The sequence below is a fragment of the Martes martes genome (genome assembly GCF_963455335.1).
Source record: "Martes martes genome assembly, chromosome: 4".
In the NCBI taxonomy this organism is placed as follows: Eukaryota; Metazoa; Chordata; class Mammalia; order Carnivora; family Mustelidae; genus Martes; species Martes martes.
The window spans coordinates 110,375,911-110,395,452 of NC_137891.1; the positions used below are offsets into that span (position 1 = coordinate 110,375,911).

The window sequence follows — 19,542 nt, forward strand, 5'->3', positions numbered from 1 at the left end:
CATTTGTAAGTTAAAGTTTACAAGTATGCATGTACAGCAAAAACTCAATATATACAGAATTAGGTACTATTTAGTTTTAGGCATCCACTGGATAGAATGTACCCCCTGGGAATAAGGGGATACTTATGGTACTTGATAATATCCAAGAATTATAATATAAAGAGCTCATATGACTCAGAAAAAAGTAAAACAATTAAAAATGGGCAGATGATCTGAATAAACATTTTCCAAAGAAGACAGGTATATGGCCAATAGGTATGTAAGAAAGTGCTCAACATCACAGATCATCAGAGTAATGCAATTCAAAACCACAATGAAGTACCACCTCACACCTGTCAAAAAGGCTATTATCAAAAAGACAAGAAATAAAAAGCATTGGTGAGAATGTGGAAAAAAGAGATTCCTTGTGTACTACTGGTAGGAATGTAAACTGGTGCAGCCACTATGGAAAACAGTAAAGGTCCCCCCCGCCCACAAATTTTTTAAAAGTATCATTATACAAACTAGCAATCCCACTCATGTGAATTTACCTGAAGGAGAGGAAATCACTATCTCAAAAAAGATATCTGCATCCCCATGTTCACTGCAGAATTTACAACCAAGCCATGGAAACTAACCTAAATGTCCTTCGATGGATGAACGGATAAAGACAATGTGGTGTGGAATATTATTCAGGCATTAAAAAAAAAAAAAAAGGAAATCCTACCATTTACAACAACTTGGATGGACCTTGAGGGTATTATGCTAAGTCAGATAAAGACAAATACTGTATGTATGATCTCACTTATATGTAAAATCTGATTTAAAAAAACAAAAACAAAAAACTAAAAACTGAACTCACATATACAAAAAACAGATGGGTGGTTGCCAGAGGTCGAGGATAGACAAAATGGATGAAGGCGGCCAAAACATACAAGTTATGTTTTCTTGGCAGTTACAAGATAAATGAATTCTGGGGATGCAATGAACAGCACTGTTACTGTTTACTGTATTGTACGCGTTGAAGAGCTAATGGAGTAAAATCTTAAAAATTCTCATTATAAGGAAAAAAATTTTTAACTATATGGGGTGATATACTTATCACCCCATACAATTAACTAAACCTACCCAGGTAATTGTTTTATAACATACACATATATCAAATCATTATGCTGTACATGTGAAACTAACAGCATTATATGTCAATTATTTCTCAACTTAAGAGAGACCTCTAAAAGCAAAAGCTGATTGCCAAAAGTATCACCTAATCTTCCTTCATCTTGAATGTATTTTTTAAACAAGAAAGTCAATGAGTTCAGGATCTAAAGTGGACTAAAAAACAAGTCTGGCATGAAGCAGAAAAATAAGGATAAAAACAGAGATTAATGAATTATGGAAACAAAAAAAATAGAAAAGCTGGTTCATTGTACAGACTAGTAAAATAATGTCTCTGACAAGAGAAATAAACAGAATATAAATGTTTGATATCAGCAATACAAAGGGGAGAATTTTAAAAATGCTATACAATTCTGAGAAATCTGAAGCCCAGTAAAACATAGTTTTCTAGGAAAACATTGAACAAACCACTAACTTTGGAAGAAACTGAACTATTTGTCAAAGAAGTATCCCTCTTTCCTCACCCTTTACATATAAGCTGCTTAAAATCCTTGTAATACACAGGGGAAATGATGGAAGTACGTATAGTGCTGATTAACTTGGGTAAAATCACTGCTGATTTAATTTATTTTCCTTTTTGCCTAAAGCATTAAGCACAACCTCTATAATTAGAGAAAATGTTATATGGAAGAAAGAGTTAAATTTTTCAAAGAGATGTTATAGGTCTCTCCCTTTAAGTATTGCCATCTTATTGTACTGGTAATGTAAATACTCCCCCCATTATCTTATAAACTTAGTGCAATACACTAGAAACCCAAAGTCTTCATGGAACTCAGCCAAATGATCTTAAAATACACATGATAAAGAAAATGTTCTTCAAAGCAATTCTGAAGAACAAAGTTGTGAAATTCACCCCACAAGATTCCAAGATGCTTCAGTAAATTAAGACACAATGGTACAAATAAACAATGAAACAGAATAGATAGTTCAGAAAGAGTTCCATGCATGTATGGAAACCTGAGAGCTGACACTGCAGATCACTGGGGAAAAAACATGAACTATTCAATTAATTTGATACTAAATCTGTTACCCGTAGGGGGAAAAAAATCATTAAACCTTGATCATACACATACAAAAATTAAATTCCAAGTAGACTGAGGCCTTAAATGTGAAAACCAAAAATTTCAAAAAACTTTCAAAATAAAATCACTGTATGTAAGAACCTGAGTTAAAGAAAAATTTCTTAAAACTAAAACATAAGTATAATGTAAAATTTCCAAATTCTATTCATCAATTAAAAAAACAAAACAAAACAAAAAAAACAAAAAACAAGCCATAGACATGAGTTAATTATAGTATATGTAAGCAACCTGGCTTTAGTATCCACAATATATAAAAACTCCCAGGAAAAAGACTAAAAATTACATTGAAAAGAAAATGGACCGACTGTATAAACAGGTATTTAACAGAGTAGAAACATCAGTGGCCTATAATCTAAGAAAATGTATCATTCATACTCAGGGAATTCAAGCTTAAACAAGACACCATTAACATGTTCCTTAGACAATTAAAAAGTCCAACAATGCCAATTATCAGAAAAGATGTGCAGAAACAATTTCTCATATACTGCTAGTAGAGTATCAATTAGTACAACCACTTAGAAATGCAACATGTAACTAAATTGAAAATAGACACACACTATAATCCAGTGATTCCACCTCCAGAGAAACTTGAATAGTAACATTTATTGATATATGCACAAGAATACTCACAATTTATAACAGGAAAAATTTAGAAACAACCGCAGTATTTATCAATAGGGTAATGGTACACTCATATAATCACATGCCATATGGCAATGAAAGCGAATGAATTAAAGCCACATATAAGATTAGGTTAAAAAAATAAAAATAATACTAAACAGAAAGGACAAGTTATAGAATACATACATAGTATGTGGCCCACAGACATAAGCTAAACATGTAAAACAAAACCATATATTGCTTAACATACAAAAAGATAAATAACACACACAGGGAAAGTATACACAGGAAAGGTAAACACCAAATTCAAGATAATGGTTACCTAAGGTAAAAGTAGAGGGAAAGTATATAGAAGATGCAATGAATTGAACGTTAATGATGCCTAAAATTCACATGCTGAAGTTATAACTCCCCATGTCATGGTATTTGGAAAATGGAGACTTTGGGAGATAATTAGGGTTAAATGAGACCCAACTCTATGCCCTCCAAAACTCTACATTTTCAAAGGAATCCTCCACAAAACCTTTAATACCATTAAAATGAATTCACTTTGCATCCTAGTATTTTACCTTTATTCCCCCAACTTCTTTTGGATGTCTTTAATTTTAGTCACCCCCATCCTCCAATTATCTTAGAAGTTATATGCCCTTATCCCTATTTTTACTATGCTGACCCTTACAATTTTAAAATGTAAACTTAACTGATTCACTTTGGACTTGAAATTTCCATCCTCCAGACTGGTAATGTCCAAAAGAAATGTAAGATGAGCGACACATAAGATCTTACAAATGTTCTAATAATCATATTTTAGAAAGTAAAAAGGATACAAATGATATTTAATTCAAAATATTGCCAACACGTAATAGGTATAAAAATTACATTCTTGGGGCGCCTGGGTGGCTCAGTGGGTTAAAGCTTCTGCCTTCGGCTCGGGTCATGGTCTCAGGGTCCTGGGATGGAGCCCCACATTGGGCTCTCTGCTCAGCGGGGAGCCTGCTTCCCCCTCTTTCTCTGCCTGCCTCTCTGCCTACTTGTGATCTCTCTGTCAAATAAATAAATAAAATCTTTTAAAAAAATTTTTTTTTAATTACATTCTTTTTTTTTAATCATACTAAGTTTTGGAAATTTATGTGCATTTTACAACTGGAGATTAGTTTAGACTAGTCACACATCAAGTGCTCAATAACCATGTATGACTAGTTGCTACTACAATGGACAACACAGCTCAAAACAATACTACAATCATCAGAACTTAAACATCAGCTACTTGATACTCACTTTTGTGTTATTATGATTTAATATTTTTAGTCCTATTTTTTAAAACCCAAATCAATCACTGCCATTACTTTCTTATACTGCAATTAAATTTACCCACAGTCCTACCAATTTCTTGGTTAACCTTACTTCTCCCACCTCAAAACCTCCTTTCTGTAGTCATCAACCTACTTTCTAAAGTACAACCTCTAGAAATTCTTCAGTGGGTCTGTTGACCAATTTCCCCAGTTGCTTTTCTTGGCAGAGAGGAAGTGGTTGAAGTGCTTCTGACAATGTCACTATTTTGTTTTTCTCTCTGATAATTAAGCTGATTATAGAATAATAGGTAGTTATTTTCATTCAATACCTTGAAGATACTATTTCACTATCTTCTGCACCCCTATGTTGAAGCAGCATATTGTGTCTTTCCAGTTTTTATTCTTTCTTAAGAAATCTGATTTTTCTATGGCTGCTTTAAAGAGCTCTGTGCCTGATGGTCTGCTCTTTTAACTATGATGTGTCTTAAGTTTTCTTATGCTTCCTAAACCTAAAAATGCATAAAACTCATCAATTCTGGAAAATTATGACTTTTCTATTTTAAACTTTCATATTCTGCTTCTCTTTGCAATCTTTACTTTCTCTTTCTGGTACTCTAATTAGATACTTGTTAGAATTCCTCTTCCTTTCCTATCTTTTAACCCCTCAACTATTTTCATCTTTTTGTTGCTCTTTGTTAAATCGAGTAATTTTTATCTTTCAGTTAACCAATTCTCTCTTTAGTGTTATCTGACTAGCTGTTTTTAACGAAGACTCCAGGTTCTCTTAAAAATTTAAAATGTACACTTGAGAGGGCACCTGGCTGGCTCAGTGAGAGGGGTATGTGACTCTTGATCATGGAATCATGTGTTTCAGCCCCACAGTAGGCACAGATATTACTAAAAATAATAATAATAATAAACTATTTTTAAAAATGATGTACACTTGAAACTAATACTATAGGTTAACTACACTTCAATTTAAAAAATTTAACTTTTGAACAAAAAATTATCTCTAATAGCTATGTAAAAAATTTATATTATTTGGCATCCAGAAGTGGTGCACCTTCCAAATAAGGTATATAAAGAACTATAGTAACAATAGTGATCATCATTTGAGCACTTATGTGCCCTTCTGTGCTAAATTTTATGTGTTATCTCATCTTCAAAATAACTTTTGAGGTAGGTCCTATTAAATTAAAACCATTTAAAAATTTGTTAAAGATTAGAGATTACCTTCAATGTTATAGAGGCCAAACCCTAGCTTACTAGCAAATTCTAGATCACATGTTCTTAACTTGACAAAACCTCCATTGAAAAAACATTCTTGTCCACCATCAATAATTTCAATTTACATTAAATATTGTGTTTCTATTATACAAATTATAAGTGAACTTTAAGATACACTTCTTTTACATATGCTTTAAGAAAACTGATGAACAGATGTTTATTGCACACAGACTATGCTGACCACAAACAAGGAGAAAGAAGTTATTACAAGAAATATTACTGGGAATAACACTGTACATAAACACATACGCACACACACATCATGCAACACATGTCTTCTAATGAAAAAACATACCACAGCTTATAAAATATTACCAAAAAATAAGCAAAAAGAGAATACGATAGTCTCTAGATCCAATACCCACGATACATGAACATTTTAAATTACAACATCAGAACACAATCAGTAGATGCAGACTGGGGCAACTCTGTGGGACCAACAAGTTTTCTTCAAAAATAAAATGCAATGTAAAACAAAACAAAACAAAACCAAAAAACCCACAGGGGTGAAAGGAGAACTTACAGATTAAAAGAAATAAAACAGGCATATCGATATACTGAATGTGTTCATCTTACTTGATCCTGATCTTCCCCTCCCACTAAAAAAAAAAAAAAAAGAAAAAAAGAAAAAAAAACTGTAAAAATACTAACTTTTATGAGACAAGTAAAATTTTAACACAGATTTGGCACTTGATAACGTTATGGAATTGTTCATTTTTTTGGACATCCTAACAGTACTGTGGTTATATTTTTTTTTAAAAAGGAAATAGGAAAGAAAGAGAGAGTCCTTTTCTTTTAGAGACACACCAAAACATTTACAAATAAAATAAAACAGGGGTGCCTGGGTGGCTCAGTCAGTTAAGCATCTGACTCTTGATTTCAGCTCAGATTATGACCTCAGGGTCATGAAATCAAGTCCCATGTCAGGCTCCATGCTCACCTTGGAGCCTGCTTAAGATTCCTTCTCTCCCCTTCCTTATCCTACACCCCTCCCCACCTGCTGAAGCACTCTCTCTAAAAAAAAAAAAATAACAGTAATAATGAAAATGCAGTATTTGCAACTTGTCTCAAAATACTACAGGAAGAGAAAAGTAGAGTGGATATAGCAAATTTTACCAATGGTTTACTGATGATTATTGGGACTAAGTGACAGGTAAATATTGGTTCATGATAACTATTGCCTTTTTCTATGTTCAAAATTCACAATATATTAAACGAATCATTTTTCAAAAACACTCATTTGTCATAAGTTTCTGTGACACTTTATTACTTCTAAAGTAAAAATATTACTCAGCCACGTTAACCCCTATTGCAGTACGTCCAAAACTAAGAAAGCTATTACAATTTAGCAATACAAATCGACCAAATAAGAGATCGAAATATTAACATTTACAAAGACTCATTATTCTAATTCATAGCATTCCATGTAATACCAAAACCAATCTTCAGAGTTCATTCTCCAAATTCCAAAAACAGCATAATAGTGAGCTACTTTCATGAATGGGAACTTAAAGGTATACAGAGTAGTACCTACCAGATGAAGTACAAATTTCATAACCTGCACTTGAGGCTTTCTACAACATATTGCCATCTTCTCTTTCTCTCATATCCACACACAAACCCTTATACAAACCTATTGCTACAGAAGCTATTCAGTGTTTGTGAATTTGCGCCAGCCCATCAACACAACTTTAGCCATGTCATTCCCTCAACATATATTACTTACCTCCTATCCCAAATTATTTACAATGCATATATCACAACTCACTACTTTTGTGAACTCTACTCAGATCCTACCAAACCAAACCAATCTCTCCTATCATGGCCATATGGCACATGCTTAAATGTTAGGTACTCATCTCTTCAACTACACGAAGTCCTAAAAGACATACCTCTTTCATATTTACAGCAAAAAGGAAGAAAGTTGTAAAATAAAATTGGTGTCTATCTTTTTATTGATAAGGGGCTTACAAGATTATAAGAGTACTGAAGCCAGAGACCCTTTAGGAGTCATTAATTATTTACTGAGTATGTACTACTTAACACATACTATTGATGATGGAGGAGCAATAAAACAACTTATTGTTGTTGAATACCTCTACCCTCAAGAAGCATATATTCTCTCAGCCTTTGAGTTACAAACTAACAACGTTGTCATTTAGTAGACACACTAAAAAAAGGTCTGCAACTGGAAATTCTAATGTAAATACCTAAGCATGAATATCTATATAGCATTTTAAGAAATATCAGAACCTAAAATCCCAAATAAAAGTTTTCAATAACATACCTATTATAAATAATCACGTATGTTCAATTGTTAACAAGTAACAGTTGGCATTACTTCATTTCAACTATCTAAACAGCCAATGTTGATAAATTCAAGAGCTATACCAAAACTTATACAGTTAAGTTCAGCACTTTACAACCAGTGCTTTCAAAATACTAGTGAAATCCAACTTGGAAAATGCTAACAACTTATTTTAACAACTATGTTCTTTATTAACTGTCCAGTCTTAAAGGTTTCCTTTAGTTCATTTAGTAAGAGAACTATAACAAATTTCACTATTTAAAATTTCCATCCAAAAAGTTAACATTTTACCATACTGAGTATCATCTGGAATTACTATGCAATCACTTCAGGAATTTTTGTTTTCCTATGTAACAGTCCAATTACTTTGCAAAGATTTCACAGTGGCAAATGGTTAAGGGTATAGAAATTAAACCCTGAAATTACGAATTACAAGAAATGTAAAAAACCATTTTAAAGAAATGCAAATCTCTTATTAAAAATTTACAAATTTCCTTTTATACTCTCACTAGGCTAACCAAAAAAGGAGTCTCAAATCAACTGAGTAACTACAGCAAATTTATAAAGATAATGAAAAGTGAAATTTCAACATATCCTAAAGCTATAAAATTTGAATATTCTATATGTAGTGTAAATCAGTTAACATTAACTGAAGACCTAGTTGTGAAAAATACTTTTCCTACATAATCAGATTTAATCTTCAAAGCTATTATAATCCTATTTAAAAGATGGACGAAAAGAAGCTAAAAACGTTTAAGATTAAATAAACTACAAAAAAGAAATTATACTACTTAATAATACAAATAAGTCTATATGCCCAAAACTACCTGAGGAAACCCAACAGAAAAAAAATCCAATTAGCAATAACAGCACCTCGGATAAATCTCATTGGATACAATACCGTCACTGCACAAAGCTAGGGAAAAAAATTCAAATAAACCAGAAGAAAATGTACCAATGATGAATATGGTATCAGTCAATTTTTACACAGAAATCTAACAAAGATGAACATTAAAATAGGTCAGGTATACAGAGGCAGTTCACAGGACAAGAAATATAAGGTCACATTCTTAAAATCTTATCCATTTCAAAAATGTAAATTATAAAAAGCACTCTTTTAGACTAAAATTAGCTAACATTCTAAATTTTTCTAAAACCCAGAATTGCATAAGGGGTGGAGAAACAGATACTCCCATACAGAAATCACCCTCAGTGTTATCAATAAACTTAATCTAATTGATATTTATACAACACTACCGAACAGCAGAATACATATCCCTATTAAGTACATGTAAAACTTAAGATACATATTTGGGTGATAAAACAAGTCTCAACAAACTTACGAACGATTCAAGTCTTGAAATATGTTCTCTAGCTACAATGGAATTAGAGTAACAGGAACATCTATGGAAAACTCCAAATATTTGGCAATTAAATAAATAATATACTTATGAATAATACAAGGGTCAAAAGTATATCAGAATGTATTTGAGCTGAATAAAAAGTATGCATGTCAAAATTTGAGAGATGCCATGAAAGCTGTACTTAAAAGGGAAATACAAAGCAGTAAGCCTCTATATTAGAAAAGGTATCATATTAATGATACCAGCATCAACATAACTAAGTTGAAAAAGAACTAAATGGCAAGCAGAAGAAAACTAAAACAGCAGATCAATAAAATAGGAAATAGAAAACTCAGTGAAACTAAAAGATGATTTTTGGAGAATATTAATAAATTAATCTCTAGCTAAAGTGACATGGAAAAAAAAGACAAATTATCAGTATAAGGAATGAGAGAAGTGACATCACTACAGATTCTACAGACATCAAGAGTATAAAAAGGTAGTATCATAAATGACTCTATGCAAATAAATTCAGTAACTTGGATGAAATGGACCAATTCTACGGAAGGTACAAATTATCAAAGCTCACTTAAGAAGAAATAGATAACCCAAATAGCCCTGTATCTAATTAAATAAATGTATCATTTAAAACTTCCATAAAGAAAACAAACATCAGGCCCACACAATTTCACTGGTGAATTGCCCCCAAACATTTAGGAAATAATATCATATAGGGGTTCACCCTGACATAAGGAACATAGGAAAGATGCTTGCTCTCATCACTTCTACTCAGCACTGTACAAGATGCCACGGGCAGGAAAAAAAGGCATTCAGACAGGAAATGAATAAGGTAAGTGTGTGTAGAAAATCTGATATCTACAAAAAATGATAGTATCTACAAGTGAGTTTAGCAAGAGTAAAGAATACAAGAACATGCAAAAATATTTGTATTTCTTTACACTAGTAACAACTGGAAACTGAGAATTTTAAATCATCACCATTTACAATAGCACCAAAAAACATGAAATAGGGATAATCTGACAAAAATGTATACAAACTGTACACTGAAAACACTTCTGGAGGAAATTAAAAGATCTAGGTAAACAGAAAGATGAGTTGTGTTCATGAGTGAGAAAACAAGACTGTTAGGATTATCAGTTTACCTCAAACTGCTTTACACATTCAAGTTAACTCCAATAAAATCCCAGCAAGCTTTTTTGTAGAAATTGACTCATATAAAAAAGGACATGGGAAGAGCCAAAACAACTTTGAGAAAGAACAAAGAGGACCATGACTGGCTAGATTTCAAGACTATTTAATATAAAATCATAGTAATTAAGACATCAGGTTTTAGGCATCTGGAAGGACAAAAATGGGTCAATAGAAAAGGATACACTACAGAAATAAAATCATACATACAAAGATAGTTGATTTTTGACAAAGGTGCAAAGCCAATTCAATGAACAAAGGACAGCCTTTTCAACAAACGGTGCTGGAAAAAGTTTAAGTCCATATCCCAAAACAAAAAATGCTGACTTCTTTTTGCACATATTAAAAAAAATTAACTGGGGCACCTGGGTGGCTCAGTGCTTCAGCCTCTGCCTTACACTCAGGTCATGATCTCAGGGTCCTGGGATCAAGCCCCACATGGGGCTCTCTGCTCAGCGGGGAGCCTGCTTCCCACCCCCCACCCCTGCTGCCTATCACTTTGTCTACTTGTGATCTCTGTCAAATAAAGAAATAAAATCTTCAAAAAAAAAATTAACTCAAAGAAACTTAAATGCAAAACAAAAAACTGTAAAACTTCAATCACAAATCAAAGGAGAACATCTTGTGACCTTGGGTTAGGCAAAGATGGCTTAAATATAACAACAAAAACACGAGACATACAAGATAAAATTGGTAAACTTTAGTTCATTAGAATTGAAAACTGCTGTTCTTCAAAAGGCATTACTGAGAAAGTGAACATAAATAATAGGAAATATTAACCATGTATCTGATTAAGGACTTATAAGCAGAATGAAGACCTCTTAAAACTCAACAGTAACCCAGTTCAAAAAGTGGGCAAGTGATACAGAGACACATCATCCAAGATGATATACAGCTGGCAAAAAGTACATGAAAAGATAATCAACATCACAGATATTAGAGAAATGCAAATTAAAACCACAAGGCGATTACCACTTCACAACCTACCAGAATGTCTATAATCAAAAACAATCACAGGAATTGGAGAGAATATGGAAGGACTGGATATCTCATACCCTACTGGTGGCAATGTAAAATAGTACAACCACTTTGGAAAATGGTATGCCGTTTCTTAAAACTTTAAAAAGTTAAAAGCATATGCCTACCATATAATCCAGCCATTCCAATCAAAGGTATTTCCCCAAGAGATATGAAAGTTCCCACAAAGACTTTTATAAGTATATCCACGCCAGCATTATTTAAAATAGTCAAAAACTGGAAACAACTCAAATGTTCAAGAGCTGAATGGATAAACAAACTGCTGTATATCCATAAAATGTAATATTACTAAGCAAGAAAAAGTAATGGACTATTGATAGACAACATAAGTAAATCTCAAAATAATCACACTGAGGGAAATAAGACCAAAAAAAAGGGGGGGGGTACATTTTGATTCATTTAAAATTCTAAAAAATGCAAACTAACCTCCAGTGACGGAAAGCAGATCAATGGTTGCTTGAGGAAAGGCAAGGCAAACAATACTAACAGGGGTGATGAATGCTCATTATCTCTGTTGCGGTAATGGTCTCCTAAGTGTATTCATATATCAAAAAATTGTACACTTTAGATATGTGCAGTTTATTTTACATCAAATTTTATCTCAATAAAGCTATTTTTTTAAAAGCTCCATTTTTTGTTGTTGTTGTTTTTAAATCTTTTTTTTTCTTAAAGATTTTATTTATTTGACAGAGAGAGAGATCACAAGTAGGCAGAGAGGCAGACAAAGAGAGAGGAGGAAGCAGGCTCCCCGCCAAGCAGAGAACCTGATGTGGGCCTCCATCCCAGGACCCTGAGACCATGACCCGAGCTGAAGGCAGAGGCTTAACCCACTGAGCCACCCAGGCGCTCCAATAAAGCTATTTTTTTAAAAAGGCAAGATGTGAGCCAGTACACATGGTATGAACTCCTCTGTATAAACAAGCAAGGATGACACTGTTTGATAAGATACAAACTAATAACACTTCAGGAAAAAATGCACCAGAAAAAATTTAACATAATTAACTACACCTGAGAAACAGGACTAGGACTCAGGGAGAAATATTTACCACTATGAATTTTAACCATGCACATTAAAAAAAAATACATATGAAAACTTAATTACTAATACACAGGCTTGACTCTCAAGCAAAAATTCTTAACCACTACCTCAGTAAAGTTCATAAAACAAAACTTCCATTATTCAAAGTTTTATGTTAAAAATGGATTAAAAAAAAAGTTGGCAATTATTTTTACATCATTTTCCAATTTTTTCTCCTCGAACTACTACCAAAGAAAACTGGTAAAACCAATAAACCATACCTGGACATCCAATTCTTTTTCTCATTCTCTTGCCTCTTGTCTGAGTTCCTTCTCTCCTCATCCACACTAACAAGTGGGCAACCCAGACTTGTATCATTCATTCTTTTACAAAATTTCAGAGGATACCAATTTGGATGGTAAGTATACATTCTGTATCTTGCAGTTTTGGCCTATTCCAGATTTCAAATCCTTCAACTACCTCAACTTAGAAAGTATCATTGCCAAATAAGAATACCTTCCCCCAGAAAAAGCTCACTATTTCTCCCCCAATCTACATAATATGAACTCAAAAAATAAGCCTAAATACTAAAGTATAGACAAATATCTAGTGCATTATAGGGCAGAGAACAGAAAATAAGAAAAAACAAAGTATCTCTTAAAGTGTTCTAAAGAATACCACATTGTTGCGGATGAAATTTTAAGAATTCCAAAAAATATTATAAATAGTCACCATCCTCTCAAGACTACTCACACTTCAAAGGGGGAAATGTCATTGCATCAACAAGTATTTGTATATGAGGCCTGTAAGAATGTGCCAGGTTTGAAAAAATTTAAAAAAAGAGAAGACAAGGACCCAACAAGGTAGACAGGTTCGCAAACAAAAATTTTAACATATTAATCTGTTCAAATATGCAAGGATTCAAGGAAATAAAAGGCCTAGGCATTAGAACTAAGGTCTAAAGGAGTAGTTTTCCTGGCCAGAAAGTGAGGAAAGATTCCAAATTATCTGTACCATAAGGCCTATTTTCCTTTAATGGAAAGCCAAACCAGCTTTTAACTTCTGACTCTAATTTGAAGCTAATTGCCTAAACAAGTTTAAGTTAAGTATCAAGATAACTGATTTCTAATGTAGCTCATTGTTGACATACATATTTTACATAATCAAAAGTTAAAAAAAATCTTAGATTAACAAAATTACATGATTTAGGTCAAATCATGTATCTGTCCATTTAAAACCATAATTTTCCCTCAGAAAATTGGGATATCATTTATGTATTCATAAAAAGCCATGTCTGATAGCGTTTTCAACCCTAAACAGCATTCATAACTACTTTTTAAAATGTTCTCAGACTGCTTTTCTAGAAAAACTTAGTTTCTGTCTATTTAGATTATAAACTATATAACCCAACTTTTTTAAAATTCAGCTAAGCACTTTACACTTTCCTTAACTGTAACTTCAAAAGCTAACTGAAAATTTCCATCAATGGTAACAACAGATTCAGCAATTCAGTTTTCATTAGTTTCAATTTTTTCCTACCTTCACGCCAACTGCAACCTCAGTGACAATTCTGTGAAGAAAAAAAATAGTTTCAACCTCATTATTTTTCTAATGATCACTGTTAGACTCTAAAACTTTTTAGGGTGGTTCATCATTCATAAATCATCCACTCACCATGCAAATGGAAAACAAGTCATTGACACTTCCTTGCACTATTTTCATCTGTTTTCTAGAAATTACTTTCAAACTTGAGATGAAATTCACTAAACTTCCTGTATTTTTTAAACCCTTTAAATATCAAAAAGAACAAAACCCCAAACACTATGCCATTTACTCAAAGCTTGTACACTTAAATAATTTAAAACTTAAACCAACTCTTTATCTTGATAGAATCAGGAAACATTAATTCCACTGCCAAGTTCTGTCATCAATTTCCATGTTTATCTGGTGAAATAGAGAACTTCTCTAGATTTACGTTTCATGTGGAAAACAATCTCTAGATAACCTCTAGGATAATATAAGTTTTGTTACTCTGTTAACTTTGATATGGTCTATCCTTAATATCTTTTAAAAACACTAAACTGCAAACACTTAAAATAAATTTATATTTTATTTGGCTCTTCGTATGTTGTCACTGACTCTAATAAATGTGCTCTTTAAATGATACGGATTTTACAACCCCCAGAAGGGCTGAATAAAGCTATATTTTCGCCCTCAAGGGTGCCTCTTTTCTAACAATTAGCTAAATCACTGAGTCTTTTCAGATGTAGAGCATTAAGTACCAGGGAGACCCGGGTCAGTATCATTTCCCAAAGCCCTTGCCTCACGTCCCTCAACATTCTATCTCCACTCGGGCTCTCAAAGATGTAGCACGGGTCTTGCTTTTTGTAGTTGTTTCTGTTTTTCCAGAAACTGGTCAAAGTGACAAAAAAAATGGCCCTGTGTTGACTTATCTGCTCTTGTTTCTGCCATGGCTGGCCTTTGCCCATGTGACTGATGTCGACCACAAACACTTGGTTTTTTAAGATGATTTAATTTCTGGGCCCTTTTGCCAAGCCTTGAATGTTCTTAGGCCCCCACAAAAAGGCATTTTTTCTGTCTCCCGCCCCCACTACCAGACTCAAGTGAAAACAAAGGAGTATGACATCTGCCTTCCCCCTTCCTCGCGCCGCCGCACGCCCTCCCCGCCCCCCCCTTCCCCAGCGGCTCCCACTTAGCTTTCCCCGAGCTCCCGCCACCGGCATCTCCCCCTGCCAGGGCGGGCCGGGCGAGGCCGGGGAGGCTGGGGACGGCTGGGGTGCACACAGATGCCTCTCTTCTCTCCCCTAACAATCCCCACACAGGCCTCTGTTGCACTACACTCGCTTCCACAGGCGCGGCTACCCAGGGTTCGGGTCCCAGGTTACGGATCGAAATGGCTCCTAAGAGGGGGCAGGGACGGGCCAGGCGTTCTGGGGTTCCCGCCCCATCCCCCGCCGTCAAGCCGGTGCCTGCTCCCCCTCCGAGGTCGTCGCCCCCGCCATCGCCCCAATGCCTCCCCGGTCTACAAGCCCGCTTTCTTCTCATTTTCTCGACCGGAGCCCGCCGGGGGAAACGAAGGGAGGGGTGTGTGCGATGGGGCGGGGGTTGGGTAACGGCAGCCCAGCCCAGGGAGGGGCCGCCGGAGGGTTTCTGGACGACCCCGGACCCGGCCGAAGAACCGTACAACTCCCCTCGTACACACCTCCTCGCTGGCCCCATTACGTACCCGTCCATTGCCGAACCGGACAAAGCTTCGCTCACAAGAACCGAGCCACGCAGCCAGCGAGACACACAAGCGGCGAGAAAATGGCGGCCAGGGCCTGACGGAAATTGCCGAAGGTGCCGGAGCGCACGGGGCAGCGCGCGGCAGCGGCGGCGGCGGAAAGACCCGAGCGCGCCGGCGCCCGGCTGCGGGAGGAGAGCGGCGGGGCGCGGGGACGAGGGGGAGTGGGCGCCGCCGCCGTCTCTTCCTCCGCGCCGCCGCGCGCCTGGGGCCCTCCGCCCTCCGCCCTCCGCCCTCTGGGCCCCGGCCTACTGCTGTAGAGCGCGGCGGCTTGCCTGTGAGAAGTCCCTGATGTCTTTCCTGAGAGGCGTGAGTGGTGCACCTCTCAACCTTCCACACCCACTGCCCTGCACCTTAGGAGGGTGGTCCTTGAACCGCAGGACTACCACAGGCAGCCTCCACTTTTCACTCCAAACCAGGTCCCAACTTGGCTACCCTCGACCTACCCGAGCCGAGGAAAAACTATTTGATAGTTTTCCTTTTACGCCATCTTTTATTTGCAGACCCTCTCCATCCTCTAAAACAAAAACAGATAGAAAAAACAAAACACATTTACCCCATTGAATGAGACCACTGTTTATTAGGTATCAGACCGAAACCTAGGCTTTTGCTTCCAGACACTTCCACGCCAGCTGGAGAAAAATGTGATTCTCACCTCAGCTGATGATTAGTGGGCACCTGTAGGAAATAGTCACAATGCCCTAGATGGAAAAGAAGACCGGTTGAGCCGTGTGATAGAGTAGGTACGAAAAATGCTATGATAAGTTAGGATCTATCATTTGGGGGCTTCAAAGGGAAAGCAGGGATGGGAGTGGTACCTCAGTCTTCACCATTGGTTAGAGATGAAAGGAACGTTAAAATGGGCTACACAAATTAACTCCCTTTCCCATGTATCTCAGTCTCCATTTTAATTATACCATATTGGACCTTTTCTTTAACATGTTTTTCAGAGGTTCAACAAAGTTTGAACAAGCATCCGTTTGGGGGAAATTTGCTCAGTGGGTGACTACTTTGCCAGCTATTTGCCCTCTTCACCCATCACCCCCAACCACAACACAAACAGAAATGTACTTGGAATCCTGAGAAAAGAAAAATATTCCCTATATTTCCCCAGTTACTCTCAGTGTCCAGTGTGGTTTTCCTGTGCATCCTTCATGCAACCCTCTTACTCCTTTATTAATTGGAATTTCGCTGTACATTAAATGCTGCTTTCTATATAATTCATAAAATTATATTATTTTTAAGGCAGACAAACCTTAAAGAGCATCTTGTCCAAATATTTTGCTATGGAACTATTCAAAGCACACAAATGTTAAAAATTCTTGACTTACCTCAGGGATTGGCCATTCTTAAAAATATTTATTTCCACAATACCTTCCCTTTGACTTCACCATTGACTTAACAATACATAAGGGGCCCTTTATATGCCATTAATAATCACTTTTCACCTATTTGTGGTTTTATACATGTATTTTCCTTCAACAATTAATATGTAAGCTCCCAAAGGGCAAGAACTCTAGCATAATTTTCTGTATTCTCCACATTGACTCAATCAATATTGATCTATTGGCAAAAACAAACTATCTTATGAGGGGAGGCCTGTCCGTAGGTGCCAAAAGAAGTTACAGTATTCACAAAAACATGTTTTTCTTTGCTTTTTCTCCTAATAAAGTGCAAGACTATGAACAAACAATAGTCATATGCTTGCTTATTTAAACCCATCACCAAGTAGAAGAGATTTACGATTCTTTACAAGTCAAGTCATATAAAATACTAGATGAAATAACAAAGTCAAATAAGAGGCAATAAGATAAAAGAACAAAAGTATAGTATGGAGTCAGGAATAAGGCTAATGCAACAATGTATATCACAAAAGCACATTGATTAAAAACTGGGTTCAAATTTGAGCTCTTTAATTTAGCGGCTGTGTGACATTAGGCATGTTCATTAAACTCTCCAGGAAAAAGTTTCCATTACTGAAAATAATGGGATTTACTTTACTAAAAATGAAAATAGGGTTAAAAATAGGGCCTTTATTCTAGATGGTGGTGAAATCGAAATGCCTTAATGTATGTAAAGCACCTCTCTAGTTCAGCGATGGGTTACAGTAAATAGTCAATAAAGGGTGCTATAATCATATTTATTATTTTTGTTATTAACTATTATTATTCACTTGACAAGAAACTGGTAACAAATTTAGCTCTTGGATTGTTAACAGCCAACAATATTGGTATAAATAAATCTATATAGAGATTTTCACAAAGGTTAAACATGTCACTGAAGTAATTAGATTGGCTGGTATCTAGTGAAATAAATCTGGGAAAATGTCATAGATAAATTTCGGAAACCTCATCCAAATCTAAATTTGTATGATTTTATGAGTTAACTATGGGGCAGATTATTAATCTCAACATTAGCAGATGGCCAACCTTTGTAATATATGACAGGATTATATTAGTGTTTATGGATTCCTAACAAAATAAGGCAATAAAAAGTGAAGTGCCTGTACAGTATTATTTTCATACCCATATCTTTTTTCAGTGTAATGATTTGTTCTTTCCCTTCTGAGTGGTAAATGTTTTGACCTTTTACAGAGATTTACACTTATGTGAACAATGATTAAATCTAAATTTCAGTGTATGCTAAGTCAGAATGAGATCTAATAGGGATGCAATAAAAGTAGGAAATAGGATCTTGTTCATAATGTTCTGATTTTATTCCTATCTCCACCTCTCATCTGCTTATAGTACCAAAGACTTCCTTTAACTTTTTCATAAAGCAGTTTCTTCTTATGAGAAGAAGGAGTAATAATATGATCAATTAGATCAGGGTTTTTGGTATGTATTTTTGAATAGGTGATATAAATTCAAAATAGGGAAAGTTAATTCAAAAGATATAAAAGCATATATAAAATGTCCAGAAAGGGCAAATATAGAGAGGCAGAATTAGATTAGTGATTGCCTAGGACTGGGAGTGAAAATGGGGACTAACTATAAATGAACATAGGTTTATTTTTAGGCTGATGGAAATTTTCTAGAACTAGATTGTAGTGGTAGTTGTACAATATACTAAGCATACTAAAATTCATTGGCTTATACAGTTAATATTGGCAAATTTCATCATATATAAATTATATATCAATAAAGCAGTTACAAAAAGAAAACACGTATACCTTCTACTCCTGCTCCTCAGCCACTGTATTCCAGAAGCAACCCATGTTACCAGTTTATTGCATAATGTTCTAATGCATAAGTTGATTACATATATAGTTTTAGTTTTTATTCTCAAGTAGTAATTACAGTACACACTTTTCTGCAACTTATATATATTTTTTTAAGATTTTATTTATTTATTTGACAGAGAGAGATCACAAGTAGACAGAGAGGCAGGCAGAGAGAGTAATAGGGAAGCAGGCTCCCTGACGAGCAGAGAGCCTGATGCGGGACTCGATCCCAGGACTCTGAGATCATGACCTGAGCCGAAGGCAGCAGCTTAAACCACTGAGCCACCCAGGCGCCCCCAACTTATGTTTTAACTTGAGAAATATGTCATAGAGATCTTCTTTCCTTATCAGTACATTTAGAACTGTCTCATTCTTTATATATGGCTACATAATATTCTACCAAATGAGTAAATCATGATTTATTTCACTGGATCTCATTGATGAACATTAAGGTTGCCTCCAGTCTTATTTTTTACAAGCAATTCTGCAATCAATATTCTTGTTGCTAAGTTATTTCCCATATGTGTGAATATATCTGCCGGAAAAATACCACATACTAAATTCCTGGGTAGAATGCATTTTAATTTTTTTTAAAGATTTTATTTATTTATTTGACAGAGAGAGACACAGCGAGAGAGGAAATGCAAGCAAGGGGAGAGAGA

At 35.3% G+C, this 19,542-nt stretch overlaps 1 protein-coding gene across 1 annotated transcript in view; it reads right to left on the reverse strand.

Moving 5' to 3' along the window:
• The window catches only part of PTBP2 (polypyrimidine tract binding protein 2), an 84,678-nt gene extending 68,777 nt beyond the window's left edge, over window positions 1-15,901 (reverse strand). The window contains exons 1-2 of the mRNA XM_080801986.1: window positions 15,601-15,901; window positions 13,893-13,923 (exon numbers count right to left, since the gene is read on the reverse strand). Of these exons, the coding sequence (XP_080658112.1) occupies window positions 13,893-13,923; window positions 15,601-15,608 (39 nt within the window). The 5' untranslated portion in view covers window positions 15,609-15,901. The remainder of the gene's footprint in view (window positions 1-13,892; window positions 13,924-15,600) is intronic.
• Between the last annotated feature and the right edge of the window lie 3,641 nt (window positions 15,902-19,542).